Raw genomic sequence first — 18,888 nt, 5'->3', positions numbered from 1 at the left:
CATAAGCCCCTGAACATTGTATGCAAGTTTTTCCAGTACTACGGTGTTTCAGGGAGAGATTCTGTATCTTTTATCAAATTCTCAAGGTATCTATGTTCCCAAAAAAGATTAAGACACATCAAAGCAGGGGCGCCCCGGGCAGTGGCTCAGTGGGTTAGGCCTCTGCCTTCGGCTCAGGTCATGATCTCAGGGTCCTGGGATCGAGCCCCACATCGGGCTTTCTGCTCAGCAGGGGGTCTGCTTCCCTGGCGCTCCCCCCTCCCCCGCCTACTTGTGATCTCTCTCTCTCTAAATAAATAAAATCTTTAAAAAAAAAGACACATCAAAGCAGTGTCCTGGTTACCTGAGACAATGATACAGAACTTTCCTTAGCATCATAGTAAGTTTCAGGGATCAAAATTAAACAAAGAATACTTCTTGGTGAAAAAAAAAAATGTTTAAACATATTAATTTAGTATTTTGGATTAATAAAATCTTTATGTTTGAGGAAATTATACTAGAATACCTTAAAGATTATTTAAACATCATATCCTTCTAATAATATAGTACTGTGCATGGGGCGCCTGGGTGGCTCAATGTGTTAAGCCTCTGCCTTCGGCTCGGGTCATGATCCCAGGGTCCTGGGATCGAGCCCCGCATCGGGCTCTCTGCTCAGCAGGGAGCCTGCTTCCTCCTCTCTCTCTGCCTGCCTCTCTGCCTGCTTGTGATCTCTCTGTTAAATAAATAAATAAAATCTTTTTAAAAAATATATATATAGTACTGTGCATGTAGAATTGGACTGGACTGATTGTATGCTAACCCGCAGGCATAATATATAAACCTATTATTTTGTGATTTAAAATCAACTTCTTTTGTCAGGATTTGCTGCTTTCTCCCAAGTAAGGATCCCAGTTTACATTTCCTAAATGCTGTATATCTGTCGATTCAAAAATCTGGACATCGTTTTATACTGTTCACATTTCTCTTAAAAACAATTTAGTAAAGAGAACTGTATTTTTCTCATAAGAAACATCTTTGAATTGAGAGTTGTGTTTCTGATTTAGCATTCAGTAAGTCAGAGATCTTACCAGCAGTGCATCATAAAAACAAATCTACATAACCTTGAGTATGCAGATAATTTAATACTTTTCTAAGTCATAGAAATTTGAAGATTAAGTCTTGGTCTAAGAGCCAAGGAAGGGACCTTAGAAAACATCTATTCCAGCTGTTTCAGGCTGTTCTTTGAGACACAAGACCCAAAACACTACTTCTAGTTGTTACATATTTGGACTTCTACCAAATATTTTCTTTGAGGGGGTGAAAAAGGTGTATGTGGGTGGGAGGGTTACATTTCTGATCTAGACCAGACTCCTTTTGCAGATAAGGAACCTGAGGCCCAAAGCTTTTGACTGTATTCATTCACTTTATTTATTTTTTTAAGATTTTATTTATTTATTTGACAGAAACACAGCGTGAGAGGGAACACAAGCAGGGGGAGTGGGAGAGGGAGAAGCAGGCTTCCACTGAGAGGGAGCCTGATGTCGGGCTTGATCACAGGACACTGAGATCATGAACTGAGCTGAAGGCAGATGCTTAACGACTGAGCCACCCAGGCCCCTCTATTCATTCACTTTATACATTTCTTTATTCTGGGTCAAATCAGCATTTTAGATGTATCTGGTCATAGTATAGAGGATAACCAGGCAATTACAGTCGTGTGGCTTCCTTGCTGCATGTTCTTAGCAAGTTGCTGAATGCTCTTTGTCTCAGTATACTCATCAGGAAGAAGAGGAATTGTTATATCCTTAGGATTGCTTTCACCTTAGAATTTAGAGTATTATCTGGGAAGATGATCTGGATTGACCATGTCTCTTAAAAAACATTTTGAGGGGCACCTAGGTGGCTCAGTGGGTTAAGCCTCTGCCTTTGGCTCAGATCATGATCTCAGGGTCCTGGGATCAAGCCTCGCATTGGGCTCTCTCTGCTTAGCAGGGAGCCTGCTTCCCCCTCTTTTTCTCTCTCTGTCTGCCTCTCTGCCTACTTGTGATCTCTCTCTCTATGTCAAATAAATAAATAAAATCTTTTTTAAAAAAAACATTTTGAATCATTCCATTAAGTACTATTTTTCTGAAATGAATATTATGTCATATAAATAGTGAAGCTTCCTCCTCCCCAAACCAAACTGTAATGTCCAAAAAATACTACAAAATAAAACAAACGTCTTTATTATCAAAGGTAACACACAGTAATCACATTTCCTTTATTTTGGCAGTAGCGAGGGTCTTCAAGGACTGATAGGTCAGCCTCAGGGCTTTTTCTTTCTCACTGTCATCCAGTCCAGTTATTACATAAGCTACCTAGAAACATGAATTAGGAACTGTAGAATATAAGGAATAAGGACCTTTAAAGATGAAATACAAGAACAGATAACGTTGAAAGAGGTAAACCATACAACGTGGGATCTGACCTTGGTGTTCCTTTTGATCATAAGGATGTATCTTACAGAGTACTTGAGACATAAGAATTCTTTTCTCTGGGGGTGCTTCAACAAGGATTGCCTTATTAATCAATTTTTGTTAGTCACCTATAGTTTCCAAGGAATGCAGTCTTTTATTTGGGCAACAGAAGCAATTAGAGATAATTGTGTTAAAGACCACTTATCTTTTTGCCATCAAAAATGAATTACAGTCACATACTGAGAAGATTTTGTTCCAGGATTTTTCTTAGAGTCTCAAAGCAATTAAGTATAGAGAAATGAAATTTGAACCTAAATGAAAGACTTCTTCAGTGGCTTGACTATATATCAAGTTGTTGGGTTTGTTTATTTATTTTGGTCTGGTTAAGTTTGTTGTTTTTTATTAAGAAATAGCTTTGATATGAGTTGATCCTATATTACTCTGTGGAGTATTACACAATTTAGTATTACATTTTATTTTGTTATTTTGTAAATATATGTAAGTTGTCTTTTGGGGTAAATTACATTTTTAATGAATGAAGATACAACATTTTAAGTTGAACTCTGTTTTTTCTTAGGTCTGAAAGAAAGTGCAGAAGAGATGGTCAAAAACAAATTGGAAGGAAAAGATAAATTGACCCCTTGGGAACAATTTTTAGAGAAGAAGAAAGAGAAAAAAAGACTAAAGAAGAAACAGAAGGTATCAATGATATTTTAAGCAAATATTTATTGAACAACAACCATGTATCACAAGGTACCAGGTCCTTGGCATCCGTTATCTCATAATGTAACCACTCATTAGAATAGGCCTTGTTATCATCACAACTGTAGGAAAGAGAAAAGGAAGAACCCAGTAACTTAAGTGTTTTCTGCAAAGTGATGTACTGAGGTAGAAATCCTAATAAAAGTCCAGAGCCACTTTAACTACAGTGCTCTAGTATTTTACCTTTATACGCCACCAAATAAGATACATAGTTTAGTTGATACCTAGATATAAAACAGTTCAATTCTATTTGTGTTTTTGAGGAAGAAAGATACATACAGAATTTTTTACTTGAGGATATATACATACAGAATTTTTAAGTTTTGTTTATTTGAGAGAGAGAGCACAAGCAGGAAGGGCAGAGGGAGAAGAAGAGTCTTAGCTGCCTCCACGTAAGTGCAGAGCCCAGTGCAGAGCCCAGTGCAGGGCTGGATCTCACATCCCTGAGATCACACGCTTAACCAACTGTGCCACCCAGATGCCCCTACATACAGAAATTCTTGACATGAGTGAAATTTTTTTCTCTACATTTCTCAACCTGCATTTTTCACGTTTCACTATTACCGTATGGATCTATTAATATCTTGTCATTAAATCCCTTTTATTAAGGATATTTCCTCTGCACTAAATATCGTCTTGAAAAATCTGATTTGACTCCCATTGTTTGAGGATAATTTTCCACAGACTCTTTGGAAATAGCAGAAACCACTTAATGATTTTTGCCACTAAAAATACTCTTATCACTGAAATGCAGCATTCTAGCAGTACTATTTTATAGCCTTAAGATAGTATCAGTAATCACAAAATTTTGCAATTTTAGTAATCTTAAATGATTTGTTCTAGTCCAATTCTGATGCTTTATAGTGGTAGAAAAATAATTGATTTATCTCCGGCTACGCATCTTGTTAATGACCAAGTTGAGACTGGAATCCAGATCTCTCTTACTCCAGTGTCCTTTCTACTGTATGGTATTAATTCTCTCTGTCCTACAGAAGCTTGTGCTTTTGGTACAGCTTTGACTTTCAGTGCTTGTAAAGACAGAGGGCTGCAAAACTGAATGATGGACTGGAGGGATTTTTTTATACTCCTCTATTTTAGTCATATTTCTGGAAATAGATAATAAAATGAGAAGGAGGGTAAGAGCCCTGTCCTCATCGATAGGCTGCCTCTCTTCTTCAGGAAACAAACTGAGGGTTGCTGGGGGCCGAGGGGGAAGGGTTAGGGTGGCTGGGTTATGGACATTTGGGAGGGTATGTGCTATGGGGAGTGCTGTGAATTGTGTAAGACTGATGATTCACAGCCCTTTGCCCCTGAGGCAAATAATACATAATATGTTAATAAAAAAATAAAAACTAAGTAAGCAATAAAATATCTTCTAAATGGGATAATTGCACAAATTATTAAGCCATCAGTTTATTGTAAAACTTACAAGTGGTCCTTTTTGGGTCAATAAAGTAGTCACTTGTGTCTGAGACCTTTAGCAACTATTCTTTTTGATTTTCATTTGCTGAGCACTTTGAGCTTATCTTGTGCTTTTACTCTTTCCCTTCAGTGGGCTAAGATGACTAATTTTATTACTGCTATTAAAAATACATCTGTTAAAAGCCAGTTTGTTCTAGACTCAGTGCTCTGTGCTGGATTGGTGTTAGATTCCAGCAGATCCTTTCCATCCACAGTTTTTCATGTAGAGAAGAGTTTCAAGAATTTCCTTTGTGTTAAAAATACTTTTCCCCTTTTCCTCTCTGTGACTTCAGTTTTGAAATTGGGAAATTATTACTAAAGAAATCAGTACATGGTTATGGGCCAAAGTTGATATAGCTATAGTTTAGATCTAAAAGCAGTTAAAGAAATATGTGGATAGATGTGTAGTTAGATATGTAGGTATTCCATAATCTTTGTTAGAAACATATTGTTACTGAATCTGTTGTAAGTTTGGTGAAAAATGTTTAGCTCTTGTTCTTAAAAGGATATTAATATCGGGACATCTAGGTGGCACAGTCTTTTAAGCATCTGATTCTTGGCTTTGGCTCTGGTCATGATCTCAGGGTCGTGAGATTGAGCCCTCCCATCAGGCTCCTTGCTAAGTGCTGAGTCTGCTTGAGATTCCTTCTGCCCCTCTGGCTTATGTTCTCTCTCTCTCTCTCTCTTTAAAATAAATAAATAAATCTTAAAAAAAGGATAGTAATATTAAAATGAATATTCTTTAGGGCTTGGTGGGTCTTCAGCATGCAAGGTGATGTTTAGCAATGTGCACTCTAAATATATTTATTAAAATGACTCATTTTTTAGATTCCTAGAATAAAACTCAATCTGGTTAGTCTGATCTTAGTTCATAAGTTCTATTTATTTTATAGGCTTGATTTTTAATTTAAATATTCTAATTTAATAGACCATCTGTTCAAATTTAATTAGGAAAAATTTAACCAATAGTTCTCCTCAAAAATAGCCAAAGGGTTTTCAGGGACGGATTACAGATGAAGCAAGATAATTATTGAAATTGGGTGTCCTTAACTGCTTTTGTATACATTTTAATTTTCATAATTAAAAAAATCACTTTCTTGAACCAGCAAATAAATTGTTTTAAATAATAATTTAAATGATAATCCACCATATACTACTTCAAACTATTGATAGTCACTGCAATTTCTCAGTTTTGTGAGAGAAAAGGCCACCTACTTTTGCTGTCAGCCGCATAAAAGTGTTCTTCTCTTTTGAATGCCTTTATCATTTCATTTTTGCCCCTCTAGCACTTCCTATTTTGAACTACTATTACTGATATATATGTCTGGTTTATGTGTCTAGCTTTTGTTTAAAGTTTTTAAAGACAGAAACTATATATTTGATAGCTTTTATTTCTCCAAAAACCCCACAGTTTTCTGCATTTATTAAACATTCCGTAAATATTTGTTGAACAAACAAAAGAATAACTCAAATGGAAGTTTTTAATAAACCAATCCGTTTTAAAAACTGGTTTAATTCTAGATTGAACTATTTGATTTAAAAGAAATGATAGGATCTTCCTTCATGGTCTTTGTAATAAACTACATATATTCTTATATTCAACTTTAAGGCTCTTGCTGAAGAGGCCAGTGAAGATGAACTTCCCTCTGATGTTGATTTGAATGACCCATACTTTGCCGAAGAAATTACAAAAATAGGTAAGCCAGCCCATATTTGAGTTTTTTTAATTGGAGTTTTTAATTGGAGTTTTTTTTTAAAAAGGTGATATGGGTAGAAACATTATAAACTACCATTCTCTTAAAACTCCTAGAATTTGTGTAGCTCTGTTAGTGGCTTATAAGAAGTCAGTCCAATGGGGTATAAACATCTATCAGCTTAGGAAGGGTCAGCATGCCCCTGTACAAACAAGGAGTAATTTCATTAGGAAGCTTTTGGTAATGTGATTGATGATTGATTGATTAATGGTTTACCAGGGATTCCTTTCTCAGATATATCCTTATGGAAGGATTGATGAGAGAAAGGATGAGAGAAAAAGGAAGTCAGCTTCTTTTGTGCTTTCACTGCTTTTTTATGATGCATCTATTCTAGGTCTTTGCAAAGGCTATGAAGAAGTGAACGTGAAACAAATTTATGTTCATGTGGATGTGTGTATAAATTTCTTTTAATTTTTACATGGTGTTAGATGATGTGTAAAAGCTTTTCTGCTCAAATATACAAAAACATCTATGTTCCACTTTATCCATTTTACATTTGTCCTGCTTCATCATTGCAGAAGAAAGCCAGCTTCCTCCCGTTTTTCCTTGGTTCCTTGAACTATCTGGCATCCAGTTTCCTATATCCAAGGAGCTTTGTTTCCCTTGTGTATGCACTTCTCATTCTTTCCTGAATTTTTTCATTCTTACCTTTTTGGTATGTGTAAATGCGTGTGGTAAGGTTCAGGCCATACTTAGACCTAAGTCAGTGCAGAGACTACTGTAAGCATTTTCCATTTGTTCTCATGCATTTTGCCTTTCCCTGATCTAAATACCACACACATGAGCTCCAAAAGACTTGCTCCTGGAGCAACTCCAAGCTGACATTGTAAAGAGAAGGATTTTATGAAATTTCCCTGCTTCTTGTCCCTTGTGACTAGTGGGCCAGAATAGTTCTCAACAGGAAAGTCAAAATTGCTCAAAATTATTTCCTGGTTGTTATAGCCTTTTAGCACTGACATTTTATTGATGAAAAGGAGATCAAGATGAATAAAGTCTATTATAGGATGTCAGATTCTTAGGAATTGGAAAGGGAAATGGAAACTTAGCATATTCTGCTTTTTATCATACCTGAGCGGTCATTTCTAGAAGATGATGGATTTTAGCCTTATCCTCTGATTTCAGGAAACCAGATTTATAATGGAGAAATGCAAAGCATTGTAGTTTCCTTGTTCTCATTCCAAAGTGCTTCATTTGGCATGTACAATCTGGTCAGATTGTAGAACTCAGTACGATTCAAAGAGTAAGTTAAAAATGTTTTGATGGCTTGGGGTGGTTTGTTTCCTGGAATCAGCACATTTAAATTGTGAATAAGCTTCCTCGAAAGGCAGTAGCAGAAGTTCCAAAGGAAGGTGTAGATAAAATTTGTTTGTTTTCAATATACTTTTGATTTCAGAGTATATCCCAGGAGTAATTATTTATATCTGGGCTGAAGTTGTTTCTTTAAAGGAAAAAGAAAAACAGAAAGGCTGAGAATTTTTTTTACATAAGATTTAGGGCCAAAAAAATAGTATCTTGCCATGTTTATTTATTCATACAAATAGTTAAGTATTACCCACTGGGTGATGGACACTCTGCTAGGCTAAAGATAGAGCAGTAATAATACAAGGAAGGTTCTGTTTCTTGAGAAGTCTATGGTATTAGGGAAGACATGCTAAATAGGTAAACAAATAATATTATGAGAATACGGTCAGTGTTTTAAAGAAGATAGGGCAATATAGAAAATATAACTGAGATGAAGGAGTGTAGCTTACTTTAGACATAGGGTAGGCAAAAAAGTCTTTGCTGAAGTGATGACATTTGGCTAAGACCTATAGAATGAGGAGTCCTGCATACAGAACATCGCAGACAAGAGGTAAGCGGTAGAAAGGCTTCGAGGCGAGAAGGAATTAACATGTTGGAGAAATTGAAGGACCCCGATGTGGCTGGAGCATGGTTAGAGGAGTTAGGTATGAGGCCAGACTGGAGCACAAGATCAACCCTTGCAGGGTCTTGTGTCATGGCAACACATTTGGATTTTACTCTCCTGATGGTGGGAAGCCACTGAAGGGTCTTTAAAGAAAGAACATGACAAGATCTGGTGTGTATTCTGGTTCCCGTGAAGAGCACAGATTGGGGTGCCTGGGTGGCTCAGTGGGTAAAGCCTCTGCCTTTGGCTCAGGTCATGATCTCAGGGTCCTGGGATTGAGCCCCACATCGGGCTCTCTGCTCAGTGGGGAGCCTGCTTCCCCCTCTCTTTCTGCCTGCCTCTCTGCCTACTTGTGATCTCTCTCTCTCTCTGTGTCAAATAAATTAAAAAATGAAATCTTTAAAAAAAAAAAAAGAGCACAGATTAAAGCACTGGTGAGAACTGGGAGACCAGGCTTTGCAAGAGATGATGGTTGGTTTAGATAGCATGCCAGTAATGGAATTGGAAGGAGAAAAGTAAATGGAATTTTAGATATATTTTGGATGTAGACTTACTGACTTCCTTGAATAAGGAAGTAATTTAACATAACTCTAGATTTTTGGTGTGAGTCTCTGCAGGAATATTCTTCCATTTACTGAGTTAGGAAGGAATGTAGGAACAATAGGTTTGGGTGGGAAGTAAGGTCACTAGGTCCTTCTGGGTATAATCACTTTGAGATGTTGGAGATATTAGGTTACATTTATAAAGGAGTCTGGGTGATCAGCTGAGAAGTCCATGCTTTGGAATTTGGAATTTTGGAATTAATTAGTAGCATGTAAATAGCATTTCAAACCATGGAACTGGAGGTGAAAAGCATTGGTAATGGAGGAGGATGCAGGATTGGGCTCTGAGGTTGGGTAAAGCCTACACAAGGTAGTATTACTCTTTCATATTGGTGAAGGTTCTATGGGGGGGTTGGACACTGAAGAAACTGAGAAGGAGCAGCTGCGGAATAGGAGGGAAAGCATTAGTGTTTGGAAGAGTGTATAGTTCAAGTCCCATGGTTGAGCAGGACAGAGACATTTTAAGCCAGATGGACTTGGATATGTTTATAACACCTTTGCCCTTGGCAGTCCTGTGGAGCTAAACTTAACATACTCTTCAAACTATGGAGGAATTGAGTTCATTAATTAATGCCAGACCTGGTGTTTGGCTTGGGTTGGGAGCCAATGTGAGTACTAGAAATCTTTTCTCATTTTTCCTTCTATTTTTTTCCCCGTACACTATAAACTTGCTATAGTTGGTTTTTGTTTTTTTTTTTTCTGTTTTTTTCTCAACTGCAAACTTGATATCAAATGAGAGTTTCAAAAATATAATGTACTTCTAGAATTAGTTAAAAGTTACTTTTTTCTTAGAAATGAAATACAGCTGACCCTTGAACAACATGGGTATGAACTGCACTATGAACCGTGAATCCACTTTTACATGGTTTTTTATGATAAATGCAGTACAGTACTGTAAATGTATCTAATATTTTCTTAATAATGTTTTTCTTTTCTCTAGCTTACTTTATTTTAAAAATAGAGTACATAATACAAATATATAAAATATGTATAAATCGACTCTTTGTATTATTAAGGCCTCAGGTCAACTGTAGGCTATTACTAGTTATGTTTTGGAGAAGTCAAAAGATATATGTGGATTTTTAACTGTGTCGGGGGGGTCAGTGCCCCTAACTTCTGTGTTGTTCAAGGGTCAGCTGTATTGGAAAAATTTGTTTATTGCTGTCTAATCACATAAACTCTTTAATAAAGATTTTGTTTTTGAAGAAGTAGGAGTAAAATAAAGTATATCACATGTAAATCTACCCTATTAAAATACATCCTTTGTCTTGACAACTTTAGATATTTGATAAACTACCATGAAAATATAACAATATTCTACATATACTTGATTCATTCAGTCAGTATGTTGAGTGCTTATATCATACTGCTTGTATATATTGGTCTACAGTTTAAAAATGCTTTTATATGTATTCTATCCTCTAATCTAAACTGTAGCCCACCTTATAGGTGCATATATTGGAGCTGAGAAAACATAGCTGAATTGCACAAGGGCCAGTGGTAGATGGTAGAACCTGAATCTTGATGGACTCCCTTTACTTTTTGTAACCCTCAAAGTATGTAGTAAAGACCAAAGCCAGAGCCAGGACCCATGTGTATAAGAAGTTGACATGGGAAATTGCTGGATTTCCAAGCAAAGCCAGAATGCCCAGGTCCAAAAGACAATTAACAGTGTGTGTCTAATTATGAGAATCGGAACTTGCTACAAAAACAGTGAATTGCAAGGGGATTACCACTCCTATCTGGTCAGTACTGAGACTGCATTTGACCTCCAGTGAATTCTTTTAACTGATATAAGAAGTGCTCAGCGGGGTGCCTGGGTAGCTCAGTCCTTGAGCCCCTGTCTTCAGCTCAGGTCATGATCCTAGGGTCCTGGGTTTGAGCCCCACATGAGGCTCCCTGCTTGGTGGGAAGCCTGCTTCTCCCTCTTGCACTCCCCCTGCTTGTGTTCCCTCTCTCACTGTGTCTTTCTCTGTCAAATAATAAATAAAATATATTTTTTTAAAAGTGCTCAGCTAAACCCTTTGGAGTAAGTTTTTTATGAGAATACTTGTTGGACATTACAAGTAATGAAAAATAGAATTTCCTTTACAGATAGTCCTTTCACAGGTCAACTTTTTGCAACACATCTTTTTCCATAGATGTATTCTGTTACATTTTTTGCTTAAGCAGTTAATAGTCTCAGTAAGGATTTTTAAATTTATTTTTTTAGTCCATAACATCTGATTTAGAATTATTCAGTGCGTTAGAATCATCTGTATGTACTTTTAGCAGCAGTCCCAGGACACATGGTTTCTTACTTGCCAAAAGATTTACTGAAAAATAAAGATAATATTTCAGAACAGGGATTTTCATTTTCCTAGTACTCTTTATCTAACTTAGGTCTGATAACTTTCCAAAGGAAAAAAAACAACACGCTTTTTTAAAAAAATTAAGATACACCCTCTTAATATGATCTTGTTAACAGTGCAGAAAAGATCTCTACACATTATTTGTTATCTGGCTAAACAGTTTGGGCCAGCACAGTAAATTCTTTATGAGCAAAGAAATTTTCATCATGTTAAAATTGAATATCATTTTTTAGCCCTGACGATTTCAGAGATTCTTTTTTTTCCTCCTTTGCTACAATCTTTCTTTCAAGTTTATTTTTATGACTTTTCACCAGGTTGTTATAAAATCCGGAACAGTTCATTGTGGGCTCTTTGATATTATTTCCCACAGCTGTATATGAAGATCTTTATCTCCTTTATGTATTAATCATATACAGCCTGGTTTTTTTTCCTGCCACAGAACGATCTTCTGCATGTGTCACTTATCTATTCACTTCAAAAAGGAGCTCTTGCCTTGAAAACATAGAGCAGAAGTAAACTTAGGATGTAGAAGTCAGACCCCAAGAAAGTGGAACCTTGCTGATATTATGTATAAATAGGCACATTTTAAAGTAGAGAAAAAATGATAATCGGAAAGTAGATACACCATTTCCTGAAAAACGTTTGAGATAGGAACAATAAAGGCTTTCACTCTAGGGAAAAGGGCTGTCTACAAATTTTCTTTCTGGCAGTGCAGACAGATGCCTTGGTAGCACTGAGGGGTGCACCTAAGCAGCACTTACATGCTGGCATTTTCTCTCAGCTGGGCATGCCACGGAACAGTTTCTAAAGCCTCTCTCAACTTTTAGACTTCATTTTTCCTGTTACCCTTATTAGCTGCAGTTACTCAACCATTATATGCTATGTGAATTTTCTTATTATCTTACAATAAAATGTATTTTGAACAGAAAGAGTTGCTACAAAGAGAATGACATTCAGTAGTAAAGGAGTGTTGTTTAGTGATTAATAGTAGAGACCCTGAGCTGGACTCCTTGGGTGTGAATCATGTTTTCTTCACTTACTAAACTTAAGAGAATTACTTAATCTCTCTGTGCTTCAGTTTCCTCTTCCACAGAATAAAGATTATAACAAATAATGGAATCTACCTCATAGCATTGTTGTGAGGATTATATTAGCTAATACATGTAAAGTGAGTAGAACAGTACTACTGCCTGATACACAGTAAGTGCTATGTAAGCGTTAATCAATATTACTTTAGAGACCGTTAGTTTCTCTGTGTTGGGAGAACAGAGCACAGCCTAGCCAAAGAGGACAGCATTCAGTAGAGAAGATTAGCATTGTGTAATAATATTCTAGAGTAACAGAACATGTCTCTGTAGATTCTGAAACTTTTTACTCATTAAACTAGTCTTTCATACTTCAATACCCTGATACCAATTCCCTTTGCACCCCTCCCACTCCAAGAGACACAAAAAAAAAGAAGAAAAAATAAGGCATCAGCATGATCACTGAGGAACCCAGGACATCTTATTTATGTGTAGTAATAGCAGGCACTTTATAGCATCATGTGTCAGGCATTAACTGAGCTCTTCACATTTACCAATTTATTTAGTACTCACAATAACCCTGTGAGGTAGGTGCTGCTATTAGAATCCCCATTTTACAGATAAGGGCTTAGGCCCAAACTGCCACAGCATAAGTGTGGTACAGCTAGAGTTTAAACCCAGGCCAGCTGCTCCAGGTTCACGTGCCCTTAGCTCCTGCACATGACTGTCTCATTCAGGATGAGAACATCTCTAACATCTTGTCATCTCCAGAAGTCCCTGAGTCCCCGGAAATATAAGCGGTGTTACTAGTCAGGAGCCGCTTTTACCATAAGTAGTTGTACTTAATAATAGGCATAAAAAGTTAACTGAAGATCAGTTTTGTCTTTAGAGAAGGAAAAATTGTTTTGTTAAACTTACTATGAAATTCTTATTGTAAAGAATTTTTCATTTTCCAGATGAATTTTTTAAATGGGAAATTTTAAGAGTTTATATATTCACATCACTTTTTTTTTCTTTGTGATTTCTTCTATTATTTTTATGCTAAGAAAATATTTCTTCTATATAAGATCAGGTAACTAGTCTTCTGGAATTCTCATAGGTTTTTTTTTTTTTCCTTAGTGTTTAACTCTTTAGTCCATTTGCATTTTATTTTCCTGTACATTATGAGGCAAGGCTATAACTTGATTTTTTTCCCCAGAGTAAAGCAGATTTCCCAGCACCAGTTACTGAATAATCCCTTCTTTTCTCCAGTGATGTAGGATAGTGCATTTTATTACACACTAAGCCATACTGTTCTATTATATGAATGGATGTTGAATTTTACCCAGGGCATATTCTGTATCTATTCAAATGATCTCATGGTTTTTCTTTTTTAATTAATAATGTAATTATACATTACTTTCAGAAGAAATTCTTTCTTTATAAGTCACCCCATCCAGATGTATTTATTTCATTCATTCCCATAGTTATCTCCAATGACATTTTTTTACTTTCTTTAGTTTCTATATGCTTATTGATAAGATTATTCCTAGATATCTTGCATTTTTGTTCCTAGTATAAATAGAATGTCACAGATAGTCTTGTAATTTTTTCACCCTTCTGTGTTGGTTTGTTGTGCCAGGTATAAAAGAAAAGAAAAAATCAGTGAAATCTACAAAAGATGGCACATCAGTGGAAGATGCTGAAATAGAAAGACAAAAGGTAAAACATGATCATTGCTATATTCCTAGTGGATAATTGATATGTACAATTTAAATGAAGTGGTCTACATGAGTTTCTAGTGTCCCTAATAAAAAAATAATTGATTTTAGCAATGAAATTTATAAATAAATTATAAAACACATAATTAAATATTTTAGCAATGTAGGTTTTTTTAAAAAAGATTTATTTATTTGAGAGAGAGAGTGTGTTTGTGTGGAGGGGAGGGGCAGAGGGAGAGAATCTCAAGCAGACTCCCTGCTGAGCAGGGAGCCTGACGTGGGGCTCAATCTCACAACCTAAGATCATGACCTGAACTGAAATTGAGTTGAATGCATAACCAGCTGAGCCACCCAGGTGCTCCTAGCAGTGTAGTTTTTACCAACCATTTTTCCAGCCAATACAAAGTTGAAAATTTATCTCAAACCTAAGTCATGTCCCTTTATGATTTAGAGGAAAATATGTCACTATTAAAAATTCTTACTATAGCTAAGACAAAAAAATGCAAGTATTAAAGCCTTGAAATAATATTGCCATAAGTTTAATTCTTTTGACTTTTTAAATTTAAATTCAATTAATTAACATATAGTGTATTATTAGTTTCAGAGGTAAAGTTCAGTGATTCATCATTTGCATATAACACTCAGTGCTCATTACATCACATGCCCTCCTTAATGCCTGTCACCCAGTTACCTCCCACCCAGCTTCCCTCCAGCAACCCTGTTTGTTTCCTGTAGTTAAGAGTCTCTTATGGTTTGTCTCCCTCTCTGATTTCATCTTATTTTATTTTTCCCTCCTTCTCCTATGATCCTCTGTTTTGTTTCTTAAATTCCACATATGACTGAAACGTATGGTAATTGTCTTTCTCTGATTGATTTATTTCATTTAGCATAATACCCTCTAGTTCCATTCACTTTGTTGCAAATGGTAAGGTTTTTTTGTTGTTGTTGGCTGAGTAGTATTCCATGTGTATATATACACCACATCTTCTTTATCCATTTATCTGTCAGTGGACATCTGGGGTGTTTCCATATTTTGGCTATTGTGGATATGGCTGCTATAAACATTGGGGTGCAGGTGCCCCTTCCAATCACTATGTTTGTGTCCTTTGGCTAAATACCTAGTAGTACAGTTGCTGGGTCATAGGGTAGCTGTATTTTTAACTTTTGGGGGAACCTCCATACTGTTTTCCAGAGTGGCTGTACAAGCTTGCATTCCCACCAGCAGTGTAAGAGGGTTCCCCTTTCTCCACAGCCTCTCTAACATCTGTTATTTCCTGATTTATTAGTTTTAGCCATTCTGACTGGTATGAGGTGATATCTCATTGTGGTTTTGATTTGTGTTTCCCTGATGCCAAGTGATGTTGAGCTTGGGACTTCATCAAGATAAAAAGCTTTTGTACAGCAAAGGAAACAGTCGACAAAACCAAAAGACAACCTTCTGAATGGTAGAAGATACTTACAAGTGTCTTATCAGATAAAAGGCTAGTATCCGAAATCTTTGAAGAACTTAGCAAACTCAACACCCAAAAAATAAATATCCAGTCAAAAAATGGGCAGAAGACACAAACAGACATTTCTCCAAAGAAGACATACAAATGGCCAACAGACACATGAAAATACTGCCTTAAGTTTTAATTCCGTCTGAATCTGTCCTATAATTCAGACTTTGTTTTTGTGTTGTCAGGTGCTAATTTCTCTCATTATTGCAAACAACATAAATGTAATGTACAAAATTAAAGTCTTCCTTAGAAATGCAGTGACCTTTATGCTTTGCTGACTCCACAAAGATCCATGGCACAGGTTAATAGTATTTTTGCTGAGGCAGTAATTAGAGTCAACAATGTCCCTATGACTGACGTTCCTATCACTGCCTGGGAGTGAGCCTAACTGGTCACCTAAACTCTGCATGATAATGCATCTTTTCTATCCTCTATTTATTGCACACACAGTAATGCTCATAGAGTAAAGGAGTGCAAAGAAAATCCCTCTTTTGTGGAAAATGGCTCTAAAAAGAAAGCCAACTGCAGGTGCCAGTGATGTAAGTGAAAGAAAATTAAAGCAATCTAGAGTTGCATGGGTGGCTCAGTTGGTTAAGCATCTGCCTGCAACTCAGGTCATAATCCCAAGGTCCTGGGATCAAATCCCATATTGGGCTCCCTGCTGGGGGGGAAGATGGGCGGGGAGCTTGCTTCTCCCTCTGCCTGCTGCTCCCACTGCATGTGGGTGCTCTCTTTCTCTCTCTCTGAAAAATAAGTAAATCTTTTTTAAAAAGTAATCTAAAGTGGTAGTATAGAAAGATTCACAAAAGTTTGGCAGTATACTCTGTATTTTCTCTAGTACACGTGGTTGTTTATTTGGTTCCTAAAGTTTCATGTTTAATCCCATGGTTGGAAGAAAATTCCACTGTTTAGTGGAAACGGACATATTTCAGAAGCAAATATTAAGATCCTGCATTCATAGAAATGTACCAGTTTTGAAAAGTAAAGGCAAAAAAAGCAAAAGAAAAAAGAAATTCCTTGCTGTTAAAACACATGTTTGGAAAATGTAGCTTGTTTCACAAAATACTGCATGTTTGCTAGATTTAGTGTCATTGCTTGAAAAGACCAAAGTGAAAATGAGAAATTTTTATTTGGGGGTCTGATTGAGCCACCCAGGCACCCCTGTGGCCTAGTTTTTGAATACAGACTTTCACTCCTCTCCTACTCTTGGTGATGTTGATTCTAAAAATTTTATCTTATTGCTCTACAAAGATCTCTGAGTTTCTTTTTGAGTTTTGGTAATCCACAATCAGTTTATGGATGGCAGATGTTATCCCAGAGCATTAGTGACTGGGTTCTCCTTTCCTAGAGGCCATATCTGTGCCCCATACTTCTGCCTGGGGAAAAAAAAACACTGTTGTATACTTGATCTTTTCTTTTTCTCTCCACAGGCTGAAATGGCTTTGCTCATGATGGATGAGGAGGAAGAGAGTAAGAAACACTTCAATTACAATAAGATTGTAGAGCACCAGAATCTGAGCAAGAAGAAGAAAAAACAGCTTATGAAAAAGAACAAATTATTAGAGGATGACTTTGAGGTAACCAGGGACACCTCTTAAAGCTGGTGTTGAATTTAAAGTCAGCTCTGGAGAGGAGTATTTAGCACAAAGTTAGCCTGAAATGTCTTAGGAAGGGCCCATAGTGGAGCCAAAGCTGCTAAATTTTAGTCCAGAATAGCTGCTTTATCCCAGGGAGGATCAAATTACTATTTAGTTGAACACGAGGTGAAGTACTGGTTTGTCTTTTGATTGCGCCAAAGTTATGGCTTTGCTTTTTTTTTTTCCCCAATACTTAACTTTTAGTGTAGAATCACATGCAGTGTGATGCTCATGATAGGAAAGCTATGCATACTCAAGCTTGACTGAGAAAGAGCAGGTTTATGTCACACCATGTCACACACTCACTGTGTACAGTAACCACTGCAGTAGGCCATTCTTTTTTTATTGCTACATCTCTTTGTTTCCATCACTCCCTCTTTTCCCTCTTTTTGCTGGCCATTCATTCCTATGTATGAGTTTGAGCCTGTACAAAAAATCTACAAAAGTCAGCAACTACTTAATGACTTCCAAGACAGGCCTTAAAACTCCATTGAAGATCTGTGGGAAAATTTTCTAATGAATCAATACAAAACACTCACATTTATATTTTATATAATCGACAACTCACTTTCAAAATTTGGCCCCATTTCTGGGCCTTTTGATTTACTAATTTAATTATTTGTTTTCCTTTTGGATTTGCAGGTAAATGTTAAGGATGCACGGTTTCAAGCAATGTATACCTCCCACTTGTTCAATTTGGATCCTTCAGATCCTAATTTCAAGAAAACAAAAGCTATGGAAAAAATCCTTGAGGAGAAAGCCCGGCAGAGAGAACAAAAAGAACAAGAACTTACTCAGACAATAAAGAAAAAAGAGAGTGAAATTCAAAAGGAATCACAGAAGAAATCCATTGATCCTGCCTTGTCAATGTTGATTAAATCTGTAAAAAATAAAACAGAGCAGTTTCAAGCAAGAAAAAAGCAAAAAATCAAATAGCTATATGTTGTTTCTTTTTGGATTGAGAATGTATTCTTCTAAAGTATAGTGAAGTGATAGAGGGATTATTTATTGGGAACAAAGCTATCTTTCAAGAATATGAATAAAATCTTATTCTGACCATTGTAAAATTTCACCTATATAATAGTTTGACCTAATTATGGATGATATACAGATTTGCTCTGTATATTTCTACAAGTCAGTAATAATTTAATTTAATTTAAATACAGAATTTATAAAATTTTTGTGTCTTATGAAATTCAGCCATTCTAGTAGAAACTTACTCTTAGCCTAATTTTTTAAAAGATTGTTTACAGTCTTTTAAACAGTGCCCAGTTTTTAAGTCTGAATAAGTTATAATTTGGTAAAATATATATGCTATACATTAATTTCTCTGGAAACAGGAGGCAGATTTAGGTATCTGTGTAAATAATTTATTTTTCTAGCCATATTGGGTAGAAGCCTGTAACTTTCTTTATTTGTTCATGTTTATTATAGTTTATGAAATTAATTTGTAAATAAAAGTATAAAATATTTTTAGTATTTTGTGTAGGACTGATTTATTTTACTTTATGCACCTTAAATAAACTACTCTCTGAAAAAATACCTGAAAACTTGACAAAGAGGACAATTCTATGAAGAGGCAGTTCCAGGTTTACATTGCTCATAATTGTATTTGAAATGTTCGTGAGCTCTGCAATGATTTTTCTATTTGTAGTAACAGAAAATTCTTCTGTCTGCCCTTCAGATTTTTGGAATGCTTAGAAGGGTGGATATGCTGCTATAGAGTTTAAGGAATTTTAATTCCTTTTAAAATTAA

The 18,888-nt window shown here is 36.1% G+C and overlaps 1 protein-coding gene across 1 annotated transcript in view; it reads left to right on the top strand.

The window, feature by feature from the left end:
* ESF1 (ESF1 nucleolar pre-rRNA processing protein homolog) overlaps positions 1 to 18,610 on the top strand; it is a 62,494-nt gene extending 43,884 nt beyond the window's left edge. The window contains exons 10-14 of the mRNA XM_080814766.1: positions 3,013 to 3,134; positions 6,268 to 6,355; positions 13,918 to 13,997; positions 16,926 to 17,072; positions 17,775 to 18,610. Coding sequence (XP_080670892.1) covers positions 3,013 to 3,134; positions 6,268 to 6,355; positions 13,918 to 13,997; positions 16,926 to 17,072; positions 17,775 to 18,068 — 731 coding nt within the window. The 3' untranslated portion in view covers positions 18,069 to 18,610. The remainder of the gene's footprint in view (positions 1 to 3,012; positions 3,135 to 6,267; positions 6,356 to 13,917; positions 13,998 to 16,925; positions 17,073 to 17,774) is intronic.
* Positions 18,611 to 18,888: the final 278 nt, after the last annotated feature.

Source organism: Martes martes (genome assembly GCF_963455335.1).
Source record: "Martes martes genome assembly, chromosome: 9".
Classification (NCBI taxonomy): domain Eukaryota; kingdom Metazoa; phylum Chordata; class Mammalia; order Carnivora; family Mustelidae; genus Martes; species Martes martes.
This window is presented reverse-complemented; position numbering and strand designations above follow the sequence as displayed.